Raw genomic sequence first — 18900 nt, 5'->3', positions numbered from 1 at the left:
GAAGGGGCGGTGAAGAGATGAATGGTAGATGGGTGATGACAGCCAAGCCCAAAGCAATCTGGATGGGATGACATGTCTTCTCTCTGTGTCAGGACGGGCTTGAGGAGGGGTCATGGATGGCCTTGGGAGGGTCTGAAAACCTCTGAAATCATCTATGAAAATGTGTGCATGTGTCTACTTGTATTTTCTGGGAAGAGGACCCATGGTATTCATCAGACTCTCCAAGAGCTCTCTGACCTAAAAAGTTCAAGGCTTCCCACCTACACGTTCTTGGACTTTTGTTCTTACTAAATAAGAAAGGCTCCTAACATTCTGGCATCTTGAAAAGCATCCCTTCAAATACACTAAGAAACTATCTGAGTCAGAAACAATCAGGAGGTTTCCACCTGTACCTCGTCTGTTCCACTGACTCACCAAGCCTCTTACTACTTCCTAAGAGGCGAGAGCCCCTGCTCCCTCCACGTTCCCTCCTTTTCCCATAAATAAAGTCCAGTTTAAAAGTAGCTGAAAGCCGAGAGTTTCTTATTTTTTTTTTTAACTTTTATCGAGGAATGCTACCTGTCTCACAACTCATACTCCTTTTCTGGCCATCAACACGTTTATTGGTTTGTTTGGTTGCCTGAAATCATAGGTGCTGAGAACTAGAAGGGCCCTGAGAAGTCACTTTGGTCAGGAGATCTCAACTGAGGGACTTAATCCCTGAAAGATTATCTCAGACTATCCAAGGGCTTAGAAAATTTAAAAATACATATTTACTATTATGCTATATATAGAGACCAGAAATTGTTTTTCTAATAAAGACCATTGAAAATAAAACTTGAGAAATATTGTTTAGTGGGAAGAAATGGCAGATAAAGTTAGCAGGAGAAGAAACAGTTAAGACTTGAAGCTTCTGTCATTTGGAGAATGACATTCTCTCCTTTAAAAGAGAATATAAAATTACAAATAAAAATTTAGTTACAAAAGTACTTAGGTAGAATGAGAAAAAAATATTAAAAGCTGACAGATAACCAAATATCAAAAGCCCCCAAAGTAATAGTTACTTATTATCAGTATCATTAATTAACTATGGACCCACTTTTGTTATTTTTTTTTACCTGTACCTTTGGCTGCTTTTGGTTTGCTCATTCATATGACAGTAATTTAATAACATCATTTTCCATATAGAGAATGAACATTCCTCTAAACATGCTGGCTAGAAATTGTTTTTTATCATATTGTATTTTTATTGTCAGCTTAGACAAATTTCTCTCTGTGCATCGATACCTTTTCTCAGCAGTTTCTCATAAAGGCGTGATTCTTTCCTGGTGGCAAGTCCCGGAGGAACACCAGCCTTCATCTCTGTCTCACCTGCCTCCCCCCACCTGCTGCCAAGTGGTCTGGGATGAGGTGTTCCCCGGTGAGCGAATTGTGGCCTTTCCTTTGGATGCCTGTTTTGGGGGCCACATTAAGGGCTGGATGCTTTTTGAGTCTTTTAAGGGGAGGTGGCCCTGGGGGCTTGGTGGCCTACAGTCCCTCCCAGACACCCAGGACCACCATCAGGGCATACAGGGCTCCCCCTTCCCAGGCTGGGATGGCTCCAAGCTTGAGGGGGCTGGGCAGGGCTGATTCCTCCCCAGAAGCTTCAGCCTCACTGGACTCCAAAGTAAATTTGATTCTCTCTGGGTGTGAATGAGAAATTCTCAAACATTTTGGTCTTAGGGAGCCTTTTTACTCTTAAAAATCATCGAAAACCCCAAGAGCTTTTGTTTATTTATTGGTATTCACTATATCAGAAATTTAAGCTGAGAAACTTTTAAAGGTAGCTATTCACCTAAAAATAGCAATAATGAACCTATTACGCATCAGCATAACTAACATGTTCATGAAAAATAACTGCATTATCCAAATAAACAATTAGTGAGAAGAGTGAACTATCACTCTTTTTACATTTTTGCAGATCACTCTAATGTTTGAATTGCTAGAAGATAGCTGAATATTCTCTTCTCCATCCTGTCTGCTGTGATCTGTGGCTTTGGTTGATCCACATACAGAGAATATAGGAGGAAATACTTTAGTTCTCTTTTCAGATATTTTTAGAGATTCTTTTAAACTTCTCCAAAGCTCCACAAGTGGTCGTTTCTCAAAGATGAGTTATGACATTGAGTGCGAAACCACACCAATGACCTTTCTCGGACCCTATTATGTGAAAGTCCCGTGGCCTGTGTTACACTTTGAAATAAATCTTTTAACCATCATTTTTGCCCTGTCATGCATTAGTCATTTGGAAAATAGCTCACCGAGTTATGCGGCTCTTATGAAAGGTGACATGATGTGGCACATTATACAATCTCAAAACCACATTCGTCAATATCGCTACAATCTCATGAAAGCCTCTTAGAATTGGGGAGCTAATGAGCTCCCAGTAGCAGATGCAAGGTTTCCAAAATTCCAATTTTCACTTGAAAGCTGGAGTTTTTATCATTGGCAACAAATTCTGTCAGTTATTTCCCTTGAAATGACAAGCTAACTTTGTTCTTTTTTTAAGAAAATGTCTGCCAAATATCCAAGTCTGAGTTACTCGTCTGTCAGTGGTTCTTTCAAGCAGCAGTGATGTTCCATGAAAAAAGTGGCTAATTCGGTTCACAAAAACAAAAATTAGCTAATTTCTGGAGGTGACCCTCTACACGTCTGTGTACAGCACAGGTGTGTTACGTGTACATGCAATTCCCACTTTGTCACCAGTGTTCAGAAGATGTGTCCTCAGGGCCAAGATGTAATAAAACTGATTTTTAAAAATTGTGTCATTAAGGATGATCCGAAGTGAGAGTGGCATTTTCTCTTCCTTCTTTAAACCATGAATGTGTGGAATGAGAAATACAGTGTCTGCTTAGTACTGACTAATGCCAGCGTTATTCATGCTAAGGCACCAATGGTTTGCCCGCTAATGCTTTTGCACCATTAGCACAAATATCAACCAGTGAAAAGGGCAAATAATGCCTTGATTCTAGTATGGAAATGGCTTTGACCTCATGGACCCCCTGAAAGTATCTTAGCAACCCACAGGGGTTCCATGGAACACAGCCTGAGAACTCCTGGTTTAAATGCCAGAGTTTTTCTCAGTGAAGCACATCATGTGTTGTCTGGGAAGAGTGAGGGCAGGAGATGGGAGGGATGTACATCAAAATCTTCATGGAAACATTGACTGAAACTATTGTTGTAAAGACGAAGAAATGGAGACATAGTGAGATTTGTTCCAAGTTATCCAGCTGAACTGTGGTAGAGCCAGGATTAGCTCCCGGGTCTCCTGACTCACAGACAGTGAATGTGTAAGCTTCTGTCAAGTTAGGTCTCTCATGTCTCCTCAATGTCTTATAAAGAGCCAACATGCCCCTATTGTGTGCCAGCAAGGGCAGGTGTTGAAGACATGCAGTCAAATGACATCTCCCTGCCCGTTGGGACTCTGTAGTCTAGGGGGCATGTGGACCTGTCAGTCAAAGCTTGCACGTGCAGCTGGTGGTAAGATGGGTAAAACACGGCGAGTCTTGGGGCTCAGAGGAGGAACGCCTGCATCTGACTGCTGCTCAGGACCAGCAGAGTTGGTGATTCTTGGGCTGAGTTGAGAAGGAGGAACAAAAGGTAGACAGAGACGAGGGAGCGAGGGCCCTGTCCCTGGAGGGAGAGTCCATGGGAAGGTGGGGAGGGAGGAGCAGGCATGGCTGGAGCTTTGAATGACTAGAGGAGTGGGCAGGGGAGAGGTTGGAGGAGAGGAGGGTGAGGTTCAGGGGTTAGGTTATGGAGGACTGTCTGTGTCAACCCTGGAAGTCTGGACTCATCGTGAAAGCCTTGGGGAGCTGTGGTCACCTGCTGGAGGACTGGCTGTGGGAACGGGCTGGTGCTTCTTCCAAATACCACATGGTCAGGGCACCAGGACAAGCCTCCTGATTCTCGGCGCCTCACCTCTCCCAGCTACACCTCGGGTCTCACAGTGACACTCAAACTTGCCCCATGAATTCCCCATCCACCATAAGGGAACTCTTGAAAGAACAATTTCCCATGCTTTAGGAGTAATCCCATTTTCTTGGCCTGAAACTTGCTACAAAGTGCTATTTATTTTTCCTGTGGGCTTTACAGCTCACTCCGGACTCTTAGAAACCATTACATCAGTTAAGTAATGTCGAACCATGTAAGATCTATCATTTGTAATCCTTTGCCTTGCCAGACTGAATCCTAGAAAGTGTTTCTGAGCAGTGGTGTCCAAACCTGGAGAGTCATCAGAGACAAGTGGTTCAAAAAAATACGGATTTCCAGACACCACCTCCAGGGCCCAGGAGTCTGTATATTTATTTTGCTCCCCAAGTAATCCTGGAACAGACTGACTGGCCCTGGTTTCCTGCCCAGATATTTTGGGTACTGCTAGTTGGAACCAACTAAAGAGGAACATACATTTAATGGCTGACGATCTTAGTTAAATATTGACTCAACAGATCTCCTGATGTGACTGTGTGACCACCTACGTGGCTGGCATTTTTCATGGCACAGGAAATGCTCTCTTCTGTTTTTGGGCTAGGAACGTTGACCTCTTACTTCATTTTCCATGCTCGTTGGTTTTACAATCCCCAGTCTCTTCAGAATGCTTTCTGATGGACATTTCACTCCTTTTCTTCTTCCCAGAGGCTTTGCCATCTCATTAGAAAGATATCGATGGTTTATATTGTCTATTTTTTAATTCCTGGTGAACATATTGTTTCACTAAAGCACTTCGAATGACTCTGTGCAGGTGTGCGCTGACTCCGTGGGCAGCATTAGAGGCAAGCCCGTGGGGACCCGTAAACAAGGCTGACAATCTCTGTGTAATTGTAACGGTCTGGGGGCGTCTGGCATTCCAGAAACGTGCGACATATACACGAACCACATCCATCTTTGACACTGAAGTATTATCAGCTCAGCCTCCAGGAAGGAGGAGGCTGCCAGACCCAGACAGGGACGCACGGGTGGTCCCGCCAAAGGCTGGGAGAATGCCACAGAGTGTGCCCCGTTCCCAAGGGTCCTGGAGATGACGTCATCCTTCTGGGGCCTTTGGAACAAACTACGACAACAGGTCAAGGTTAAATTTGGGTCTTACCCATCCTGTTTCTGTTTGCTCACAGACACAGAAGCAAGGCACAAGTTTTCACAAAGGTGCATGGGCCCCAGGGAGGAGCTGGGGATGATGGCTGTGCAGCAGAGAGCACCCTGCTTTAAGGAGTGACAGTGCTTTAGATCCCCTATAGGCCCCAGGCCCCACATCCAGCTCCTCGGAAAGCTTCATCAGATGATGCTTAGAGACCACTGTCCGGACGTGGACCCAAGCAGGAAATCTTACAAATGGAGGGAAACTGAGGGAGCTTCTAGATCCATGCTGTGCAGCTTCGGGGACAGCCCCCTGGGGCTGTCTGAGGACTCCCAGTGAGCGTGCCCTTGGGGGAACCTGGATCTAAAACAGATTGAGGAAGGCTGCTTTCACCGACCACCTCCTCTATTTTACAGATAAGGAGATCGAGGCCCAGAGAGGGGAAGTGACTTCCACTCAGGGCTCATTTGTGTCAGGGATTGTGTGAACAGTCTCCTGCCTCCGGCCCCAGCCCCCCTGCGGGGCTCCAGGCCACCTCTGTGTCCTCATTACTGCAGCCCCTCCTTGCACATGTGACGGGGCTTCCTTTGCCCCAGGCTCTTTCCCTTTGGTCACCCTATTTTATCCTCATCAGTACTCCTGTCAGAAATGCGGGACAGGTGTTATGACCCCACTTGACAGTGAGGAAGATAAATTCCAGAGAGATAAAGGAGTGTTTAGCCCAGAAAAACTGAAAGATTCAGGAATGAATAAGGATCTTCAAATATAGAAGGCTTGGCACCTGGAGGTGGGACCAGCCCAGTCTGCATCTCCCCAAAGGGCAGAACTAAGGCTGGCTGCAGCAGCAGATCCATTATCCCTAGAGGAAAGATATCAGAGCTCAGAGCCAAGCTCCTCCACTTGTCAAGTGTGTGATCCTGGCAAGACACAACTTCTCTGAGCATCAGTTTTCTCAGCAGTATGAGGGATGATTAGAAATAACCTGTTGTCTCTGGCCGAAAGCAGAAGCTTAGCAAATAGAAGGTATGCATAGGGCCCAGAAGAAGGTTTCAACTCAACGTAAGAAAGGACTTTCTATCAGAGAGAGCAGTCTGCCTTGCAGAGGGGTCAGCTTTTTGTTAGAAAGAAACTGAGTTATATAAGGTGGGAAATTGGACAATGAGGCCATTTCTCACCTCTCCCAATTCCAAGATTCTGTGATGTGTTCTGGGATAAACTCAAATGTTCTTTGCTCTTCTCTGTTCTTCAAACATGCTCTCTGCTGCCTCCAAGAGTAATCTCTCTGTCCAGAATGCCCCTCTTTGCCTACTCATTCTTCTGTTTAAATGAAACCTCCCTTTCTCAGGGAAGCATTCCCTGACCAGCCTCCTTTCCCCTAAATTGACTGAATTGCTAACTACACTTTAGTGTTCACACGAGGACCAAGCCAATAGTGCAAGATTAAGCTTCTTTTCACCAGGCCTGGTTGGCCGTTGCAAGACCTAAGGCCACCAGTAGCCCCTACAACACAGCCAATCACACTGCAAAACAGTGAGGTTCTCCAGCAGCTGCTCTACCTGCTTCAGAGAACGAGGCTCCACGACCACTGAGTTTCAAGTTCACCACCACGTATTCGGTTCTTAACACGTGCTGAGCACAGTGTCATCTGCAGGGGCTTCAAAGATAAGTCACAATAAGTCACCTCAAGGAACCCAGTCTAGAGGGTGAAGCCAATAATCTTAATAAGTTGGGGAAACACACAGCCTTCTGTGGGTACTTGAGAGGGGAGCTCTTGGCTCAAAATGAGGTCCAGGGAAGGCTTCTTTGGAGACCTGACACCCAAACACTCCAGTGCTTCCCAGAGTGTTCTTGTTCTAGCTTGCTGGGTTGGTGGATATACTCCTAGGGCAAAGCTCCCGTTGCTGGGTTTTCATTGCACCTTGATTTATCTTTCAGAACTTCTGCAGAAGTGCAAGATGCCTTCATGACTTACACAGTGTATGAAGACACCATTACCATCAAGCTCATCCAAGAGGCCTGCAAGGTTCTGGGTAAGTCTGAAGAGGGCTTTTTGGTCTCCTGGGGCTGCCATAGCAAAGCACAGTCAATTCTCATCACTTGTGGTAGTCCTGGTCTATCAAGTCTCTGCACACCCCGAGTTAGCAAATACCAAGCCATTGTTCTTTGAGGAAATACAGGGTTAGTTTCCTGAGATCCTCTGGCCACAACATTTCTATTTTCATAACTAATAAAACATATGTTGTATGTGTTTCTTTTTTAAGACATCTTATTTCATATGTATTGTTGATTCATTACCCTTGAACTCACAGCCAACAGCACTGTAACTCATACCAGAATGCATGTGTTTTTCTAATGCAGGTATTTTTCTGTAAGGCACATCACAACTTCCTTGTGCTTGGGAACACTAGACAGCACTTCAGCACTGTGTTTGGGGGCATTTTAAATGCAGAACCACCAACAAAAAGTACAAAAATGCAAAAATGTGCACTAAATAGGCTGCTGAAAGGACACTTGTTTATAGTCTGAGAACCGAAACCAGAATGCAGAGCATTGCCCTGCTCAGCCTTAGCTGGAAACATGCTTGTTGGGTGACTGCACTTTGTCCCTGCTCTGTACATGTCCATGCATGACCGCGAAAGCTCTGTGAGTGTTGATCTAGAGGGTGACAAACACACTTTTTGGAGCATGTAAATTTGCAAATACAGAATCTGCAAATAATGAAGATTAACTGTAGTACGTGCTGGGTGGCTTAAACAATAGCACTTTGTTCTACCATAGCTCAGGGGCCGGAAGTCTGAAGTCAAATTGCCAGCAGGTGACTGGCGCCCTCTGAAGGCTCTAGAAAAGGGTCCTTCCTCCTCTGGGTTCTGGTGACCCCAAGCGTCCCTTGTGACAGCATAACTCCAATGTCTGCTTCCATCTGCATGTGGCCCCCTCTCCCCTGTGTGTCTGGCTGTATGTCCAAATGTCCCTCTCACCATAAGGGCTGCAGTCACGTTGGATTTCAGGCCCACCCTAACCTGGTAATCCATCCTTTCTGTTTCAGTAACCTTAGGCTTCTTACAGACAAACCTTGTGAGCAACGCTGAGTTTCATCATCCACATCACCACTGTCATATTCAGCCTTGGTGTTGGCTTTGATTGATGTTGTAATATCTTGGAAACAGATCATCACAATGACTTCTGAGTGTCAGGAGGAACGGCATTGAGAATCCTATCGTAGTTATCTGGAAATGGACATGGTGTGTTTTGTGGGGTGCTGAGGCCCCTTCTCCCCCATCTGCTCAGCCATGGGACATCTTCCCATTTGCCTGAACATTAAAATGCCACTGACAGGGTCATCTTGGGGGACCATGTGTGGATGGCCCTACTTACAATGTGCAACTACACATTTCTCCCATGGATATGTTAGCAGAGGATGGTTTATTATGTGAACTTGCTTACTCCCCTTGCTCTGGGGGCAGAGGAACAGGACAAAGGGAGGAGTTGGCTCTATCTCTTTCTAGTTTAATGATCCAGGGCAGCTTACTCAGTCACAGCTTTCTCATTGTTCAAGTGAGAACAGTGATAAGATCTACCCCTCGGAGTTGTTTTGAGGATTAAATGAGATCATGTACATCAATGCACTAAATGTGGTGTCTGGCTTACAACAAGGCCTCAAAAAACATGTCCTCCCTTTTCCCCTCTGTATTAATTTCCTAGGGCTGCCATAACAAAGTACCACAGATTGGGGAAGTGTCAAACAACAGAAATTTGTTCTCTCATAGTTGTGGAGGCCAGAAGTCCAAAATCAAGGTGTCGGCAGGGTTGATTCCTTCTGGAGGCCCCTGGGGGAGAACCGGCCCCATGCCTCCCTCCCAGCTTCTGTTGGTTGCTAGCAATTTTTGGCTCATAGGCACATCACTCCAATCTCTGCCTCCATCTACAGAGGTGGCTTTCCTCCCTGTCTGTCCTCATAGCGCCTTCTTATAAAGGACCTACCACTGGATCTGGGGCCCACCCTAATCCAGCCTGGCCTCATCTTCATTTAACTAGTTATGTCTGCAAAGACCTCATTTCTAAAGAAGGTGACATCCGCAGGTTCTAAAGAAGGACATAGATTTGGGGGGGACACTATTCATCCCAGTACACTGTCCTTTCCTTATCCTTCCTTCTCACCTGCACTGAGCACACGATGAGCTGGGGCCTGGAGGGGAAGGAGGGTTGGGGGCTGCATGCAGGAAGCAGAGGAAGCACTTCCAGGCTCGTTGGTAACACCCCTCCTTCAGTGCCAGTTGAGGCTTCCTTGCCCATCCTTCACAGCGTGGCTGTGGGTCGTGATGAGATAGCATTTAGGGATTTATCGCAAGTGCACACAGCATCAGCGTCCTTGCCTGGCACCTGAGACATTGGGGCAGATTTGTTGGAAATGTAGGCGAGGCCTGGGAGCTCAGGGCCTTCAAGCTGGTTCCTGTGCAGCCCCCAGAGGATCAGGAGGCAGGGTGTGGTTTCCAGCTTGTTTCATGGTGCTTCTGAGGGCCCAGCAAATTGGCCTGCGGTCCCTGGGAACTCTTTTGAGGCTAAAGCTGGCCCCACCAGACACAGCATAACCAGCCCGGCAGGTGTGCTTGAGAACACACCCAGGCAGCTGGCGAACCTTAAGCCCACAGGGACAGGTGGCTTCTCTGGGATGTGGCCGTGACATGTAATGTGCTTGTGTCAGGTGAGGCAGTGTGTTTATTTCCCTTTCCTTTGACTCTCAGAAGAATTGTCTGATTCAAAAATAAATGTGCCAGCGTTAACCTCATGCATCTGGAGCCAATGGAAAAGAGGGTTTTCCCCTTGATTTTTACATGGCAATCTGACTGACAGCTGCGTCTCTTCTCACATCTCTGGTCATCTCCTGGATGCAGACAACCTTTTGTGCATCTGCATCTGGGAGAAGCCAGAAGTATCTGCAGAGCCTGGAGGGGAGTCGCTGGGGCCTAGGTTGCTGCCGGTGTGTGATGAGGAGAGCTGCCCCCGCCAACCGCTCTCACCTGCTGCTCAGCGGCTCGTCAGGCCGTCTGAGCCAAGCAGGGGCCAGAAGTGCTGACGAGGGCTGGCAAGATGATGGTGATTGGAGTGAGGTGGAGTCCGGGACCCCAACTGGTCATTAACTTCCAACCAGATGTGTTAGCTCACTTGCCACCTGCATCTCCTAAGAGAACCCGGTAAGATTGCTTCTGAGACTGGAAATGAGGTGCAGGGAGTGAAACATTCATCTGATCCTTCAGCTTCTTGAATTTGGGCTCCAAGAACAGCAACATCTCCTGACACCTTCCAGAGCCAGTGCCCAGCCTCCCTTCTCAGTGACCCTTTGACAGAAGACACGGGCAGTTGGCAGACAGCAGCCACAGCTGGGCACGCCCCCACCCACCCACTGCCCTCCCCCCTGCCCACTGCCCTTTCCAAAGGGGCTCACAGAGAGCGTTTTGGATTTTTTATCTTCCAAAACAGTGAGAAAATAAATCTGTTGTTTAAGCCACCCACCCATCTACATATGTTGCTAAGGCAGCCCTAGCAGACCAGTCCAGGAGTTTGAATAAGGTTTTAGATGTCCAGAAATACTACATACACCTAATATCACACCTGGGCCATTTTTGTAACTACGGATGATCGTGGACACTGCGGAGTGACAGTACCTGTAGCAGAGGGGTCCCATCCCACATTCCCCTAAGGCGGTCACTGTTCCAAAACAACCAGCACGTTCAGAGGCAGCAACAAGTCCTCCATCACCGTTTTTAACAAAGGCCAAAGTCTGTCGCTGTGACTTCTCTCTGTCTAGCTCTGAAAATCAGAAGGGTGTTTTCTTCTTGTTTATCTCAATAACATCTGTTGGCCTATCCCTGAAAGGTATATAAGTGTGGTGAGCGCAGTTTTCAAATCAACTGGGATTCAGAATCGTGTAAACATATGCATGGGACTCGGAATCAGGACGGCCCTGGGGAGCGTGGGCTGGGAGGCTTCTTTCTCTTTTCATCTATTGAGCAGTTGATTAATCAATCAATATAGGTACCAAAGACCTAGGGGAGTACCCTGGTTGTGCAACTGTCTGTCTGTCTGTCTGTCTGTCTATCCATCCACCTACCCATCCATCCATCCATCCATCTCCCGTGGATCAGAGCGAGCAAGCCCCTGCCAGCGGGAAGGCTGCAGGAAGGACATTTCACTGTTTAACAAAATACTGTAGTCAATTGAGACAAACTCCTCCCCTAGACAAAGAGGAAAGCCTGCTCATTACCCCTCGTTAGTGCTTTGCCTTCCAAGAGGGCTCCAGGATGCCGTTTCTCTACCTTTAAGCAATTGTTGGGACTTTTCCAGACCACTCTGCCTGCGGAGCTCTGTGCTTCTAATTAGCATAATTCAGGATGGGACCAGATGGCAGGCTGAGCCTTGCGTAAGAATTGTTCTGTGTATGAGTAAGTGCCTACTTAGTGTGTAAGTGGGTTATTAGTGATCTGAAGTGACAAAATTCAAAACAACACACAACAGCCATTTGGCACAGCTGTGTCGGTCTAGACTTCGCTCGCTGAGAGACCAATAGTCAAACGCATTTCAACAGTTAGCTATCAGCAAATGCCAACAAGCCTTCTCTGCACCTACCTCTTTAAAAATAAGAGTAACAGTGCAAAATTTACAAAGTCCTGAAATCGGGCATTTTAATATTTGATCTTTACTGTGACCCTCTGAGGTGGGATAAGCCACCCTGGCCATGCAAACAACCAGAAAATGGAGATGCAACTCAGGTGTCCTGACTGCAGCCCACGGGCTGGAGGAGCAGTTGGCTGGGTGGGCACAAGATCCCCCGCAAGCGCTTTGGAATCAGACAGACCTGGGTGAGCCTAATGGTGTAACCCAGGGCACATTCCCCATTGGGGAACATCGCTGATACCTGCAGCCCCTACCTCAGATGGTTATCCTAAAGATCAAGTCCAACAACGTGAGTGAAGTGCCCAACACAGAGTGGGTCCTCAACAAAGCTGAGCCCACCCAGCAGACCCCTCGTTGGGCTGACTTCTCTGTTCCAGAGTTCACTGGGAAGCAGGCATCTTGTGCCAGGCTTAAGTGAGGCTGCGTCCTGCCAGCAGAGGGCCTCCCGCCCGAGCTGCCTGCATCTGTCTCCCAGCGTCTGTGTCTCTAGCACCTGATAAACTTACTGCTGCACCTGGACCCCAGCCCCGCTCCTTGCAATCTACAGTACCAGCATGGGTAGCTGTTCCTCCCCTTGACTTAAACACCTCTGTGTCCTACTCACAAAAGATGTCCCCACCCGTTCTCTCACATGCCTGACTGGAGTGATCTCAGGAGCAGGAGAGAAATCTAGACGAGTGGTTCTTTCCAGGTCTGACGCTTATTCCCTTGGGTACCAAAGCTTTAGGGGAAAAATACCTACTTCCAATGGAAAAGTGTCTAAAATGGATGGCATTCACTTCCCTGTCTTGTGGAAGAGACGTGCTTTTCTGGGTGCCTCAGGTGGGTCACCGGGAGGAGCAGCTCTTGTCGCCTGTGTCTGGGTGAGGGGGGTGGCCAGGGGTTGGCGACAGTGCAGCCCCGAGCAGGCCCTTTACCCACAAGGCCCAGGGTGGGTGGCGGTGGCTCTGCCGGCCTCACCGGGCCTTTTGCAGGTGTGTCTTCCCCTGGCCGTGCACAGCCCCCTCCGTCTCTGCAGTCCCTTGAGCTGTCGCCCAGCAAGAGGCAAACCTTTCCTGCTGACCCTGAAGAGCCAACCTTGTTAAGTCAGAAGTTTGAGTTCCTACTTCATTCTAATTGAGAAGCTCCTCGGAAGGCTCTGCCCCTCTCCTGGGAAGCCAGGCACAGACACTTGGTGACAGTTATTTTCCTACCATCAAAGAAGCCTTCTATCTAAAAACAAATGCTTTTTAATAGATCTTTTCACACACACACGAAAGTCAAGAGAGGTGTACGTGGAAGCGCACACGCCCTTCACCCAGCCTCAATCATTATTAATACTCTGCCAACCTCACTTCACCTCTCTGGCTCCTCCACCCTTTTTTCTGATTTTGTTTTCACTGGAGTGTCTTAAAGCGCATCTCTGGTTTCCCACAACTGCTCCCATACCTATGCCAGCGTGAGTCTCTAACAAGATGAAGACGTTTTAAAGCACAATCATAATGCTCTGATTATCCCTAACAAAATTCAGACCATCACAGAGGCCAGGACCCCGCTGTATCTCAGCGGCTGTGGATACATGCGGTCTCTGTGGTTTTCTTAGATTTCCTAAGGTCTTTTCAGGACAGTCAGTAAAAACCTTTTACTTTGACATAATTTCAAGCTCACAGAAGGTTTGTAAGAATAGTACGAAGCATCCCCAGAGAGTCTTCCTCCATATTCCCCAAATGTTAACATTTTACCATGTTGGCTCTATCCTTCTCTCCATATAATCTTTTCCTAAATTGTTGGTGTGTTACAAACACGATGTCTCTTTATCCCTAAAAGTTCTCTTCCCTGAAACTACAGTACGACTATCAAACCCAGGAAGTGAACATTGATATGGTGCTATTATTAACCCACAGATTTGACTGAAATTTTTCTAGTTGTCCCAGTGATGTCCTTTAGGACAAAAGAAAACTCTGGCTCATGTCAGTTGTCACTTTTTAAAAAAAACTTATTTATATTTTTGGTTTTCTGTAGTCTGAAACAGTCCCTGAGTCTTTCTTTGAGTCTTAGAACATTGATATCTTTGGAAAGTTCTGATCAGCTATTTTGTAGCATGTCCCCCCAATTCAGGATTATCTGCTGTCTTCTTGTGTTTCTATTCGGGTTATGCTTTCTTTGCGGGAAGACTGCAGAGTGATGTTTCGTCCTTTCCAGTTCATCGTATGAGGAGGCATCTTATGTTGACTTGTCCCATCACTGGTGTTAGCGTTGATGATGTGGTTAAGGTGGCCTGCCAGGTTTCTCCACTGTAATTTTTTCCCTTTGAAATGAGTATCTGGTAAGAAGAGACTTCCATCTTTGTGTATATCTTGTTGCTTCTCAAACTCCTCCTTCCTTACTGTACTCATTGGTGATTCTCGTCTGAAGTAATAATTATGATGGTGGTCAAATGGTGATTTTCTAAGCATATCATCCTTTTATATTTATTAGTTGAATTTCTACTATATGGAAGAATTTTCTCCATTTATCTATCTATCCCAATATGAACTCTTGATTCTTACTTTTTTAAATAGGGTGTAATCCTTCACTTGCATTATTTTGATGCTCAAATTGTCCAAGATTTAGCCAGTGAGAGCCCCCCACCCTCCCCAGGCTGGCCCTTGTGTCCTTTTGACACATCTCCATCATTCTTTGATCACTTCTTTATTCTCTGATGTTTCAAGATGTTATAAACTCATCATTTTCCTGCCCCAACCCTGAAATCTGCCATCTGAACACACACACACCATCCACCTGTCTGTTTACCTATCTCTCCATCTTTCTGTCCACCCATCTATCTGAAACTGTGATCGGGTCTGTGGTCTTCTTAGGGTAGATTTCCTAATCTGTCCCACAGGCTTCATTCTGCTCTTCTTTCTCACACAGCGAGAAACCTGGTTCCCGTCACCCACCGTGTACTTATTTACAGGTTTAATCCTCGAATGTTCAGAAAGGCGTTTCAGCACTGCTGACCCACACGGCTGTGGGAAGGAAGCCTACTCACTACAGTCAAATATTTGTTTAAAGTTCATTTTGTCTTTAGCCTAAGAAGAAAGAGTCTAAATATTATGTTCAAATTTTACTGTGTTATTATTTTTTTTCTGGGCAATTATTGTATTCAGAACTGTTCTGTTGAAACACTGTTCTGTTAATTTGTTTGTTTGTATTCCATCTTAGTGTCTTCCCTATACTTCTCGATCTTACTTATTTTCTTTAAGCGTGTGAATCATGAACATGATTCCCCAAATCAGAGCTGTGCAAAAACTGATGCTCAGAGAAGTATCCACCCCCCACCACGCACACACTCCACAGTTGTTCTAACATTTCCACCCCATTCCCAATGCTGCGGAGGTAACCCATCTCAGTAGTCTCTGGTGTTTGTTTTGGCACAAATGAGCAGGTTCATGCATATTTCCTTATTCCCCCCTTTTTGCTCTACAAAAGACAGGGTACTAAGCAGGCTATAGACTCTCCTTTACATGATCCAAAAAAGTATGCTTAGGCACCTATGACTTGTGTTTAGTTCTCTCTTGCATTTTCTTGTCATTTCTTCTATATCCCTGTCCCCCTGGGACTTAGGGACCTCGTGGAATCCCAGGTTCACTGAGGGGAAACTATATAACAACACAATCCAGGTGCTGGTTTTAAAAAGTGACCTTCGTCCTCTGCTAGACAAGTATTCTCAGCTACGAATCCTAGAGGAAGCCCCAAACCCAGCATGGATGGAAAATACCGCACCCAGACTTGAGATCCTCGTTCAAGGAACAGTCCACCCCTCGGCCAGGTGTCCTTTCTTATTAACAGAACTGGGTGCCTAGAAACAAAATAATCAGTCTCTGGAGCAAGCAGCCTCATGGATTTCTGCAGGTTTATAGACCTAAAAGTCAAGCTGACAGTCTTTCTGCGCAAGGCTGCGAAACTTTACTATAACTTGGCTTGGCTTGTGGACAGCCCAGTCCTCCTGAGGGAGGTCCCTTGGAGGGCGAGGTCTCTGGGGTTAGGCTTTGCCAGCAGGTAATAGGATACACTTGCCCAGAGCTCCAGCCTAGGGGACCCACAACACAGCTTTTTTTTTCCTGAGCTTGAACAAGCAGGTTTTGCAGGAAAGGAGGGGTAGACGGAGGAAAGAGGAAGGAACAATTCCACACCTGGCCACGCACTGATCAGGAGTCCCTCTCCCGGGGACTCATCAAAATTGAGAAAGACTTGAGTAGAATTTATTATTTTGGCTGCCTTGGGGCTTAGCAGGTGGCTCTTGTTGCTGTTACAGACAAACCTGTCTGCATCCAGCTAGGGATGGACCCACAAGCAGTGAGCCCAACAGAGGCAATTAACACAAACCCTTACCACCTCCCACCCTACCGGTACAAGCTCTGTCTGGAACCAGAAGTCCTAGCTAATACATTTTGGGGATGGATAAATAACTCATCTCTGATAAGACCAGGCCAATTCAGTAGGGGCTGTATTCTGCTCAGTTTACAGAACAATGATCTGCCCAGTATTCTGTTTGTGGACAATGAGCTGTGGGAAATCTGCTGCTCAGACCATCTAAGGAAGCAAGTAGAGGCTGGAAAGTGCCCAGACCTCCTCGGATCCCTCGCCTTCCCTGTAGGAATTGGCCCTGAAAAGCGCAAGAGGCCTGGAAAGCCACTTGCTGTGAATTCCAGACCCATCCTGAGCATCACGGGGGTCAGCCAGGGATCCCGGTGATTGCAAATCTGGCAGGTGTCCCGCCAACCTGGGTGCGCCAGACTTTCTCCCACCCCCCAGGACCTCCCAGGAGTCACCACACCATCAAAAATATGGGAATGTTCTCTCACAGATGCATCAGGGCGCCAGCATTGATAGATGCACTGTCTCCTGTGTCAGTAATGAAAGCCTGTTAGCATCCTACACCTTGGGGGAGAGCCGCTTGCCTCTCCGCTGCTCCAGAGCTGTGAGATGTGGCACAGAAAGCACCCAATTTGGAGTTAGAGCCTCTTCCACTCTGGGTGATTTGGGTCAATTCACAAAGGTGACTCTCAGCCTCAGTGGGCTCACCTGTACAAAGGGGAACATGATAAGATGACGTATCTTACAAGATTTGGCAGGCAGAGTAAAATAACACTCATTCACAAGTGTTTCAGGAACTGTCAAATATTCTTAAAACACACTCACGGCCCGTCCATCAAGCAAACAATGGCCCGCTGTCTCGTCCAGAGGAGCAGTTGGGGCAGGAGTCCCACTCATGCCGCAAATCTACCCCCAGGGATTGATTAAGCACCTACTTTGTGTCCAGCAGAGAAAATGTGTAGAGCGAGGTCACTGCCCTCCGGAACTAGCATAGCGAGGGAGAAGAGAAAAGTGTAGCTCTTACAGAGAGGACAGTGTGACAGGGGGTATTCAGAGAAGTCTTTATGGAGGATGTGATGTAGAAACTGCCCCTGGAAAGAAAACTAGGGTGCAGAGAAGACAAGAGAGAAAAGGGAAGCCTCTGCAAACATTTGGCATCCTCTTTGGGGGTCAATCAATATGATAGAAATTTGCCAGTATTGTTTTTTAGTTGCAGTACTAATTATTTCTCAGTGGTAGCTTTTTAGTCCGCTTAAAGGGCATTGTACTTAAAGATGTCTAGTGGTGGAAAGTGAGATTGTCACAGGAATATGATAGCTTTGAACCCCCTTGTGGATTCTAGAGAAATTTCTGACACGGGAGCCACAGAAAGGAGTCGGGTAGGACTGGGGGGACTCTCCAATTTCATGAGCGCCTGCCAGGTGCCAGGGCTGTACAGGGCTTCTGACAGTGGCCCCATGACATCAATATTATTGGCATGTACTGATGAGGAAAGTGAAGGCTTCGAGAGAATTCAGTCCTGTATCACACAGCGGGGACTGGAACCCTTTGGAAATGAGTGAAGACGGCCCCAGTGAGAACACACACATGGCAGGTGCTTTGATTTTGGGTTCCGCAGGTGTCTCCATGGAAGCCATTCTGAAACTCTTTGGGGAACATTTCTTCCAATTCTGTAAGGCATCTGGCTATGACAGGATGTTGCGGACCCTGGGAGGAGATCTCACAGAGTTTATTGAAAACCTAGATGCCCTCCACAGTTACCTGGCCCTGTCTTATCAGGTAAGCCGATCTGGGTCTGAACTTGGGGGCCCTGAGAGGAAGCAAATGCCTCTAGCAGTTCAAGGCCAGCACCCACCCCTCAAGAGGGTGCATTTGCCAGGGGCCTGTGGAAGCCCTGGGACACAGTGTCAGTGGGTGGAGGAGTTCTCTGGAGCAAGAAATGGAAAATGAAAACCTGTTAGCCACTTTCATAAGCTGGCCGGCCACAACAAAGAAGAGCTGGCTGGAGACGTCAGCTCTGTGCTGGAGGATGGCCTGTTCTGATAGCGTTCTGGGGTGGGTTTGATGTTTGATCCAGAAGATGGGTCACAACAGGACAAAGGCTGGGGCCAGTCAGGTTTCAGTGGATTTGCAAAATCTCTCCTCAGGTTTCCTGGCCTGGAAGGAGCTGATAAATAGCTTCTGCAGCCAGATCCGTTTATTCATGTATCAGGAGAGACTTGACAGGGCCAAGAGCCGGCATCGGAAACCATCCAACTCTGATTAACCCACAGAGTGGCTGCCGGAGGTGCTAAGAAACTCATTTCCCTAGTGGGGTCTGTCCTTCTGGAGTTCAGTCCTCGGTTTTCTTGTTTGAAGAGATCATTGGAAATTTAAATGGGCAGACTCCCTTTTCTTTTTTCTTAAAAAGAAAATGCTTTATTGAAAAGGAAAAGTGGCATTTGCACATATCTTAATAGTTTATTATTTTATATAAAATAGTTGATACGTATTTTTAGGGCCCTTGACAGTTTGCTAATCTCTTTCCCCACCATTTCTGTATTGAATGTGCGTAACGACCCTTGAAGGGTTGTCATGAGGAGAAAATGGGATAATGCATGTGAAAGTGCCTCATGAACCACGCTGACCCTTAGAGGTGTTAAGCAGGAGAATGGTTGTCTTCTCCATTTTTCAGATAAGGAACAAGAGGCTTGGAGACTTAACTGACATCAAGTAGGATGAGTAGTCAGGTCTGTCCTGTTGTTATTATGTGCACTACTCAGCAAGACGAGAGGAATGAGGCTCTGAAGTCCCAGATG

The 18900-nt window shown here is 46.8% G+C and overlaps 1 protein-coding gene across 1 annotated transcript in view; it reads left to right on the top strand.

Moving 5' to 3' along the window:
* Positions 1 to 7055: 7055 nt before the first annotated feature.
* The window catches only part of LOC105091014 (guanylate cyclase soluble subunit beta-2), a 32919-nt gene continuing 21074 nt past the window's right edge, over positions 7056 to 18900 (top strand). Inside the window, exons 1-2 of the mRNA XM_010982426.3 lie at positions 7056 to 7122; positions 17721 to 17881. Coding sequence (XP_010980728.3) covers positions 7056 to 7122; positions 17721 to 17881 — 228 coding nt within the window. The remainder of the gene's footprint in view (positions 7123 to 17720; positions 17882 to 18900) is intronic.

Source organism: Camelus dromedarius, chromosome 13, assembly GCF_036321535.1.
Source record: "Camelus dromedarius isolate mCamDro1 chromosome 13, mCamDro1.pat, whole genome shotgun sequence".
Classification (NCBI taxonomy): Eukaryota; Metazoa; Chordata; class Mammalia; order Artiodactyla; family Camelidae; genus Camelus; species Camelus dromedarius.
Note: the sequence above shows the minus strand (reverse complement) of the source record. Positions and strands in the feature narration are given on the sequence as shown.